The 10,114-nt window shown below is 46.1% G+C and overlaps 1 protein-coding gene across 1 annotated transcript; it reads right to left on the bottom strand.

Annotated features, from left to right (window-relative positions):
- Positions 1-1,976: 1,976 nt before the first annotated feature.
- On the bottom strand, positions 1,977-7,156 carry IL36B (interleukin 36 beta). The gene is made up of 4 exons (XM_084995465.1): positions 7,144-7,156; positions 6,469-6,576; positions 3,438-3,577; positions 1,977-2,697 (listed from the first exon to the last, which is right to left on the bottom strand). Exons 1-4 carry the CDS (start codon positions 7,154-7,156, stop codon positions 2,479-2,481), a joined length of 480 nt encoding a protein of 159 aa, XP_084851591.1. The 3' UTR covers positions 1,977-2,478.
- Between the last annotated feature and the right edge of the window lie 2,958 nt (positions 7,157-10,114).

Below are 10,114 nucleotides of genomic sequence, written 5' to 3' on the forward strand. Positions count from 1 at the left end.
CCCTCCCCCTACCTGTTCCTTGCTGTCCCAGCATGAGACAGGGAGGGGATGCTTATCCTGAGTCAGGGAGCAGCAAATCCTAAGCAGGTGGACCTGCTCACCTTCTGCGATGCTCGCCTCCTGGCCCATCCCACAATAGTCCCTGCAGCCCCTGCGGCCAAGGCTCAGAGCAGCTGGTGGGTTGGGAAGGTCTTAGGGTCCTTCTCTGGCCTCACAGGCTCTGAGAACACAACTCCAACACATTGCTGATGAGCCTACTTTCCATGAGTCATTGTTCCCCGAGGCCTCATTGGTTGTCCTAAGCTTCATCCTTCCATTCAGGAGAAAAGAGAGCATCTCCAGTGGGAAGATGTCCACAATTCTCAGTTGCAAGATCACAGAGTGCTTGGTTTTCTCTTCCAACAAATAAAAGAAACTGGAGATCGAGAAAAGAAATAGAAAATATCGACCCTGGAAAGAATGGGTGAGAGGGAGCAAGAGTCAAGTAGACTTGCACTTGAGGGTTCGGTTGCTGAATGGAAGAGATTCAGGGGATCAGCTATCTTTTTAAGTATAACCCCCCCTCTGTCAGTCTGTGGGTAATCCCTCACTCATTCCACAGCCTTGGATCTGACAAAGGCCACCTTCACATGAGCTTAAGAATGCAACAGCCCCAGCGCTGACATCTCGAATAGAAGAGTTTCTCAAAAGTTGGAGGACACCATCATAGAAACTAGTGTTTCGGAGATTAGAATGGAAAGATAACTTGGCTATGGCTCACTTTCTCCATCTGTCTATGCTGGAATGATGAAAAGTGACCCCAGGGAACAAGAATGGGGGCTGGGAAAATTGAAGCAGGAGGAGGAAGGAAGCCAAGGCAAGAGGATGTTCCTGAGCTCAGCACTCCTGCCGGCAACAGTGACTCAGTCCTGCTGGGACCCTCTGAAGAACCCTGGGGAATGCATCCCAGACTTGTCCACTTCAGTGATGAAAGAGAGCAGGGTTTTCCTACCCACTTCCATCCCCCATGCGCGTAGGGTTCCCAGCCATTGCAAAGCCTGATACACCTGCTCATCATGTGCAAAGAAGGGCAAGTTCTCGTGAAAGAAGAGAGCTTATCATGCTCACAGTCATGTTTAGGGCATTGCAGTAAATTGCAGTGACCATGTGATTGGTTAAGTGAATTTCTTAAATTATACTACAGTTAAATTCATAAATTCCACCCTCCCCAAATGGACAACTGGCATAAAACCATCCCGATAAAGAAACTGTTGATTGAATGTTCTACTAAAATTCTATAAAACATGAATAATAACAAGAAAATATCAGAGCTGATGCCTGAAAAAAAATGTAAACCACTATTAATGATTCTATGTTTTTTTTTTCTTTTTATCATGGCACCTGTGGTATATGGAAGTTCCCAGGCTAAGGATTGAATCAGAGCTGCAGCTGCCCACCTACACTACAGCCACAGCAATGCCAGATGCAAGCCATGTCTACAACCTACACCACAGCTGATGGCAACGCCGGATCCTTAACCCACTGAGCGAGGTCATGGATCAAACTCACATCCTCATGGATACTAGTACATTTCTTAACCTGCTGAGACACAACAGGAACTGCTAATGATTCTTTGAAACACAGATTGATTTACCTTCACTGTGGTTAACAATTTTTTTTTTTTTTTTTGCTTTTTAGGGCCACATAGCATATGGATGTTCCCAGGCTAGGGGTCTAATGGGAGCTTCAGCTGCTAGGCAGAGTCATTGCCACAGCAATGCAGAATCCAAGCTGCATCTGCGACCTATACCATAGCTTATGGCAATGCCAGATCCTTCACCCACTGAGGGAGGCTAGGGGTTGAACCTGCAACCTCATGGTTCCTAGTCAGATTCTTTTCTGCTGCGTCATGATGGGAACCCTTGCTTAACAATTAGTCTTAACCAAAGTATATATTATGTGTCAAATTATTAACTAATGACATTATTAATCCATCATGATTATCAAGATGTAAATTTTTTATTTCACATTCATCTTACCCTTTAGATATGTCTTTTGAAGTACATATTATAATGTTTATAATGAACATACATAGAATTAATAACATATTCTTTTATTGATACAGTTGTATGAACAAAAACGCTCAAAATTCACATCTCTAGGCCATGAGTTAGCAGAAGAAATAGGAAGAGAGGCTATAGGATTTAGCCTTGTTAGGTGTTGAATTAGCTGGACTTGGCATCTAGGTGGGTGGTAGAACAAGGTCAAGAAGGAATAGAAAGTGACTCTTAGGTCTCATGTTCAAGTGGAGGACATGGTGTATTTGGAGTATATCTAGATGGTATCTGGAGGCAGAGATGGCTTTGGGGTAATGAGAATGAGGTGGACAATGGATGATGACATCAAGGTGGTCTCTTAAGACGACCTACTATGTTTCGAAACAGAAGAATCTCTGATTGCTTGATCCTCTGTTCTGCACTCCGCCAACCAGAATCCAGGCTAGATATTGTTTTCATCTTCTAAATAGAAGTTCGTGCTTTGGGTTTGGCCCCTCTGCTTGGTGAGAGTGACAGACTGTCCCACCGTGGAGGAGGTAGCTAGGAACCATCCAGGGCAGGAGAATGACTGAAAGACGAAGGTGGACCCCTCCTCGATGTGGAAAAAGAGAAAGGGTGGCTGCCCTTTGGCCTCAAAGTATAGGTTCATGATATCTTTCTCCTGGGGGTAGGAAAGAGGCTTGTTAGAAAGGATTACTGGGAGGAAGAAGCTAAACTAACTCAGGCCTGGGAGTGTCTCCTTTCCCCCAAAGGGACAGACAGAGGCTAAGGACACAGGCAGATGGAAGGGAGATACCAGATTTCAAAACAGGCAACCCACTGGATCGCAGGAGATTGGCTCCACCCCGGGATCCTATCACACAAGGTGCTTCTGATTCTTAACACAGCATGGTCTTCCTGGAGAACAGAAGGACGGGGAGCTATCTTTCATGGTTGCACCCAGGTGAAGGTTCAGGCTAGTGGTTTTAGACATTTCAGCTCCCTTCATAAGCAGAATTCATAATTACAAATCTTGTTCTCAGTATGGGGACCATATGCATATGTCCCATAAAATTCAGAATAACAATCTCCCGTCTTGTCTCCACTGCCATGCAGTAGCCTTTGCCTAAGAGGGACACTTCCCTCCACTCAGAGGATTTCTGGGAGGCAGTGAAAGAGGACTGAGGATGGAGAGACCACCCTTTTTGGCCTTTCTGAAACATTGCCATTGGTGTAGTCTCTGGTCTGCCAGAGGATGCTCGGCCATGAAGTGTTATACCCATTCTGAAGCTAGCTTGCATTGACTTAGGGATCAGCCAGATTTCCTTCTTTGCATTGAATATCCAGAATTGAAAACCTGTAGCTTTTATTCAGGAACATATTAAATGAAATTAAAATTTCATCCCATAGCACTTCTCTCACCTTAAGCTGCAAAGTAGGCTGGCCCCGGATTTCTGTGCAGTAGAGACAGAGATTTTGGTCCTTGACTCCCAGGTAAAATGGAGTACCTTTCTTTTCATCATAGATTCCTGCATCTCTACATGCTATCGTGGAAAGAGAGACTGGAAATACAGGGAAAATGGAAACAGGTGTCAGACTCCAAGCAGGGGAAAGGCCAGTCCTTCTCTTCTGACACTCAGTTACTCCCCAAGCCAGAGGGATGCTGAGCAGCCAGGACCACACCGCCCCTCACCACCACCCAAAGGCACTTCCCATGAGCCTCATTGTGGAGACACTTCATCGTTATCTGAAATCCATTTCTCTTTCCTTCCTAAATCTTAGAAGCCCATTTGTCACCAGGACACATTACTTCCCCAAAATAAAAATAAATTTCCCACCACACTCTGAGCTAACTTTGACCATATGCTTACGTTCTAGCCCATGAGATAGAAGTGGAGGTGTTGTGGGGGGGATTTTGAAGAATATTCTTTAAAACAGGGAGTTCCCGTCGTGGCGCAGTGGTTAACGAATCCAACTAGGAACCATGAGGTTGCGGGTTCGGTCCCTACCCTTGCTCAGTGGGTTAACGATCCGGCGTTGCCGTGAGCTGTGGTGTAGGTCGCAGACGCGGCTCGGATCATGCGTTGCTGTGCCTCTGGCGTAGGCCGGTGGCTACAGCTCCGATTCAACCCCTAGCCTGGGAACCTCCATATGCCGCGGGAGCGGCCCGAGAAATAGCAACAACAACAACAACAACAACAACAAAAGACAAAAAGACAAAAGACAAAAAATAAATAAATAAATAAATAAATAAATAAATAAAAGAAGTTGACCTGGCTGGGAGGAGCTTTTTCTTATACCCTATGTCTTCATACTTAGAGGATGGTGGAAGTGATCTTGATGTTGGTAATGCTGAATTCTGGAATCCTTGGATTCTGGTGGCAACATGGAGACATGATACTGCTCTCAGCCTGCTCTCTTAGGCTTCTTTTCCATGAGAAAGGCAGAAACTCCTATTTTATTTAAGTCCCTGAGGTTTCTGTCACTATCTGCTGAGTTTAATTCCCAATTAATTTAGAAGGTGATTCCCAGGAATCTGGGTGTTTTGTATCTATCCTTCTGGGCAGGGGGCGGGGAATATATCCATTCAACATGTTTTACTGAATACCTGTTCAAGATAGGGCATCGGAGATTCCACTAAGAACAAGAGAGACATTGTCACTGCTGCCACAGAAAATGAGAGGAAATGATATAAGCAAAGAAATGACCAGAACCACAATAAATGGTCACACCTGCTTTGGGGAAAGTGACTAAAACCTGGGACAGTAGCAGAGAGACCAAACTGATATAGGGGAGCCAGGAAAGTCATCTCTGCAGAGGTGAAGTTCAAGCCACGTCCTTAAAGCTAAGAGGAAGCTAGCACATGAAGAAAAGTGAATAGGATGGTGGAGGGGGTTGGACAAAGAATGTTGACAGGAAAAGGAAATGTAAGAGCCTTTATGAGGACTAGATCTCAGTAAGTTTGAGGCTCTGAATGAAGACTGGTGTGCCTGAGATATCCCCACTGCCCCCTACCCCACCTCCACCACCAAAACAGAAACACATGGGCATGATGTTCTTCAGTTAACATAGTAAGAGAACCCTTGATGCTCTGTGGAGGCTGGATGGGAAGATACACAGTGATGCGAGAAGGAAGGAAGTAGGAAGTGATAACATCAGACTAGGTGAAAGAATATGCTATTATCTTAGAAATAAAGCATATTGTGCACATAGACTCATCAGCCTCTGCTCATGGATTAAATGGAGGTTGAGGAAAAGGAGAAAATCAGGATGGCTCCTGTATCTCTGGCTCCAACAATCAGGACAGTGCCACTAACAGAGATGGTGAACACTGGGCCCATGACGGGTTCTGAGGAGTCAGATCCACAGTTCCATTGTGGACAGGTGTAGTTAGAGATGTCCCAAATGACATCAAAAGGACATGGGTAAAATTCATCTGGGTTGGAAGCATAAATGCCAGAATGAAGGCGCAAAGCCTCAATCCCAAAGTCCATCTCCCAGTCCCTCCAGAAGACTAGTATGATAGAGGTAGACTGAGCTCTGAAAATCCGAAGTGTTTGGAGATTTTACAGAGAAAGTGGAGTCCAAAAGGAGGGAGCAAAAGGGGGACCGTGACCCGTAGAGAATGGTCCTGCAGAAGGAGAGGATGGAGAGTGCTCATGAAAGTTCAGTTATGCTGCTGCCCCTGAGGAACCAAACACGAGGACAGGAATTCCCATCGTGGCTCAGTGGCAGCGAACCCGACTAATATCCATGAGGATACGGGTTCGATCCTTGGCCTTGCTCAGTGGGTTAAATGATCCGACATTGCCATGAGCTGCAGTGTAGGTCGAAGATGAAGCTCAGATCTGGCCGTTGCAGTGGATGTGGCTGTGGCTGTGGCTGTCAGCTGCAGCTCCAATTCGACCCCTAACCTGGGAACATCCTTATGGCGTGGGTGTGGCCATAAAAAGACCGAAAAAAAAAAAAAAAAAAAGCGAGGCCAAAGAAGTGTATTTTGTGACCTTAGAATGAGAAGCTGGAGGGGAGTGGTCAAAGAATAGTTCAGTAGTTTTATTGTTTGATGGAAGCATGAAAGGAGGAGGAAGGAATATTCCCCCATTATTAGACATTAGAAAAGTGAGGTATAATAGTGGAAAGATGAAGGAGTTTGAATCTAAGGACAGTTGAAATTTAAGGCACTCCAAGGAGGTCAGCTGGGAATTGAATGAGCAATGCCTTCTTAACTAAGGACATTTTCTCTGGAGAGGAGAGCTGCCGACGTATCCCACCCCCATTTCTGGGTGGGGATTTCCTTTGTGTGAGGGAACTATCTGCTCTTTCTTGCCTTCCTTGTCAACATTGACCTGGTACCCAGAGGTAGTTGAGACCAGGCTCACGCAAGTTCAGCCCCATCCCCGGTGGAGCTGGCCTCGCTTGAAGAGGAACCACAGTGGCTTTGATTGGCACTCACCAGGTTTGACATTGTTGCTAAAAGGAACGGCTATTAAAGAATTTCCTTTCAGGATCCACACCATCTGCTGAGAATCACGAATAAGCCGATAGATGGGAATTGTCAGTGCTGCGGGAGAAGAGAAAAGCACAACAGATACAGGAGGTGATTATAAACTTCAGGACTCTGTATCCCGATAATATTGGCTTTTGAATTCCCAGGGGTAGCTTTACTGCTCTGACAAAGAGTGGCTGTGGGAGAAAGGGAAGGGAAATAAGGCAGGGGCTGACTTGTGGATCAAAACATCTGGAAGGATCTGGAAGGATCTGGAAGGATCCACATGCATCCATGGTCCCAGGAGATGTTCAAGATACCTTTTTTTTCTAGGGTTATTGGTGACATGTCTTTCTTTCCAACTGATGGTCTCTGGGTAGTAACAACACCAGAAATATTAAAATAGGTCTTCAACATGCTGTTTGTTCCATCTTTACCCTCTTTATCCAAATAAATAAGCCATTCTAAATTCACATGGGAAGAAAATGGCTAAATAAGATTTTCAAATTCAAGGTTTTCTGATCTATTTTAGCAAAAACAAATATATTTGTAGCTGAGTAAATGATAAGTGCCTTTGAACCCTATTTCTTTGGAGATGACCAAAAGAGGTATTCCCAGGTGGCTTTGTGATTTACCACTTACACTGATGTTCCATGTTGGCTTCAGGGCTTTCCACGCAGATAAGAAGATCAGATGGTGGAGCAACTGTGATCAGCAGTTGGTCTTGTGAGGGAAGAAAGATATGTTATCCCTTTCTCTCCCCTCCCCTTGGAATTCTATGGAAAAGCTACTGCCCTGAGATCCTGTCTTAGATGCAGATTTGAGACTAAAAATGGGAAGAGTGTTGTTCCAGGGCCATCAAACCCCAAGTGAATGCTCCCATCACTGTGGCGGCTGGTGGTCCTGGCTCTCCAGCCTGCAGTGGCCTTGGGATGCCCTCCAGCCATCACATCTGGGATGGTTAGGAGGTTCCAGAGCATCGACCCATCTAGTGTCTGGATTTAGAGGAAGGGAGAGTGTGTGTCTTTCTCCACGGAGCCCCCTGCATAGCTGACTGGCAAGCCACCATCATCCCAGCTTCAAGCTTGAACTTCCTTCATATCTGGCAGCTAACCTGTCTCTCCCCCGCATCTTCCCCCATTCCAAATCCAAAGAGGCATCTCTAGGGATCCTACACAAGGACACCCATGGGCCCCATTAGATATTTGATGTCAGGGCACATCTGCCTCCAGGCTTCTGGTTAGGGCCCCAGGACAATTCCCCAGGGAGAACCCTGACTCCCCACGATGGGAATCAGTTGTTCACATCCTCTCTGCCTCGGGATCCCCAGTGCCTGATGCTATAGCCATCCCTGGAGAGGGAGTAACACCACCACCTGCACTCTTAGGAGGAGTCCCACCTCCTCTGACTCCCTGTGTCTTAGACCAAGGTCTCCAGAGGCTCCCCAAGGCTAGACAGAGAGCAGTGAAAGAAAGTCCCACACACATGGCTCCTGAGCATCAGGAGTTACTTTGTCCAGAGAGGCTCTTGTCCTCAAGCCCAATGTGAAGTCTCTACCTGTATCCAAAGTCCCTGGGAAGCTGTCCAGGAATCCCTGACCTTTAAATGAATGAGGAAGGAGGGTTATTTCCTGGATTTGGGTGTGCCCACTTCAGTAAGAAAGCTAGCCTGGGTCAGAGGTCCCATGAGTATTCAGTGGGTGACTGAGAGGCAATACAGGTGTGGTTGAGCTGGGGTCCTAGAGAAACCAGAGCAGGGTAAATGCCAGGAAGCACCAATGAGGAAATACAGAAAAGGCCAGATGCTGGGTTAAGAAGGAGGACTTCCTTCTGGGCCATTTCAGAGAGATAGGTGTGGCTGGCTTGATTTACTGACTGTGTGAGCCATAGCCTCATTCATATCTGATTTAGGGCAATTCATAGTCCACCTCTCAGAGTTTTACATAAATAATTTTTTTTTTTTGTCTTTTTAGGGCGGCATCTGCAGCATAGGGAAGTTCCCAGGCTAGGTAGGGGTTGAATCGGAGCTGCAGCTGCTGGCATACACCATAGCCACAAACAGACATAGCAACGCCAGATCCAAACCACATCCACAACCTTCACTGCAGGACACTAGATCCTTAACCTACTGAGTGAGGCCAGGGATTAAACTCACATCTTAATGGATACTAGTTGGATTCTTAAACCACTGAGCCATGACGGGAATTGCACATAACCAATATTGAGAGCTCATTCCGTATCTGGTAATGTTGTAAGAGGTTTACCTGATTAATCTTTTCATCCTCACAGCAAAACTTTAGGGACCACTCATCTTTATGTCTTATGTAATAAACAGTTCCTGAGAGATGGCAAACTTACCCAAAGCCCCACATTAACTAAGAAATTCAGCGAAATGAAGAGCCAAGTCTTCCTGGGTTTGTTTTGGCTTTTTTTTTTTTTTTTGGCTGCAGGTGCAGCATATGGAGGTTCCCAGGCTTGGCGTTGAATTGGAGCTATAGCCACCGGCCTACACCACAGCCACAGCAATTCAGGATCCGAGCCTCATCTGTGACCTACCCCACAGCTCACGGTAACACCGGATACTTAACCCACTGAGCAAGGCCAGGGATCGAACCTGCATCCTCATGGATCCTAGTCAAATTTGTTTCCACTGAGCCATGATGGGAACTCCCAATCTTTCTGTTCTCATCTACTCTGTGATGTGTTTCCTCTGGGTCAGGGTCTCCTGCACCTGAGCCAGTTGAGACACTAGGAGGCTTTGTGGTCGGTGGTGGATATTAAAACCTGCACAGTGTCTCAGAGAGGAGACTCACATAGAAGGAGAAAACTTAGAGGGCCTGTGACTTCCTATCTCTGCATCAGGATCAGACTCAGCCTCAGCATCGGTGGTAAAAGGGAATCATTACCCTCAAAACTGATATTGTTGGTGAGACCTATAAGTTAAAAAAAAAAAAAGTCTACTCATTTACGACAAAGTTTGCCTCTGTGTAACTCACAACCACTGATCAACCACAAGTCTATTCTCCAAAATCCACCCAGATCCTCTCCTCTGGAGTACTTTGATGACCCCTGACTGGACTCCTCCTTCTGTTCTTACCTTGCTAGAGTTAAACTTCCATCTGGCAGTGCTGCTATGGCTCCCCTGCTCAGAGCTCACCAATGGCTTTGAATCACAGCCAGAGAGCTCTCACCACGCCTCACCCAAGCACACAAGACCCAAGCTTGTCTCTCCAGACACCTTCTATCCCTGGCCTTCCAATCCCCCTGCTCTAGCTGCTCTGGGGTCTTGCGGGTGCTCCCACCAAGAAAGCTCATCCTTGCCTGAGACTTTCATGTTTCTCTGCAGGATGGGCTTTCCAAGATCGTTATGGGGTTCACCTCCTCACTTCTTCTATGCATTTGCAGAAAAACCAACCTCTAAGTGAGATCTTCCTTGACTGCCCTATCTCCAAGAACCCCCTCACTCACGCTCTGATGTCTATATCTTCATTATTTTCTTTATAACATGTATACTTCTGTCATTATGCACTGAAATATGGAGTATGATTTCTATTACTGAGGCTTTCTTTGTGTCCCCCACCCCAGTAGTGAGGCTGGGGGAAACCTGAGTTTAG

Source organism: Sus scrofa, chromosome 14 (assembly GCF_054392235.1).
Source record: "Sus scrofa isolate SSC_HxYL_T2T_F1_AM1 chromosome 14, Sscrofa_HxYL_maternal_Yorkshire_Landrace_v2.0, whole genome shotgun sequence".
NCBI classification, from domain to species: Eukaryota; Metazoa; Chordata; class Mammalia; order Artiodactyla; family Suidae; genus Sus; species Sus scrofa.

Excerpts from the sequence above, each read along its gene's own strand:
- IL36B (XM_084995465.1), bottom strand. Across the intron at positions 3,578-6,468 it reads TAGCAACAATGTCAAACCTG|TCTCTCTTTCCACGATAGCA; the intron begins GTGAGTGCCAAT and ends CTGTATTTCCAG. Across the intron at positions 2,698-3,437 it reads AGCCTACTTTGCAGCTTAAG|GAGAAAGATATCATGAACCT; the intron begins GTGAGAGAAGTG and ends TCCTACCCCCAG.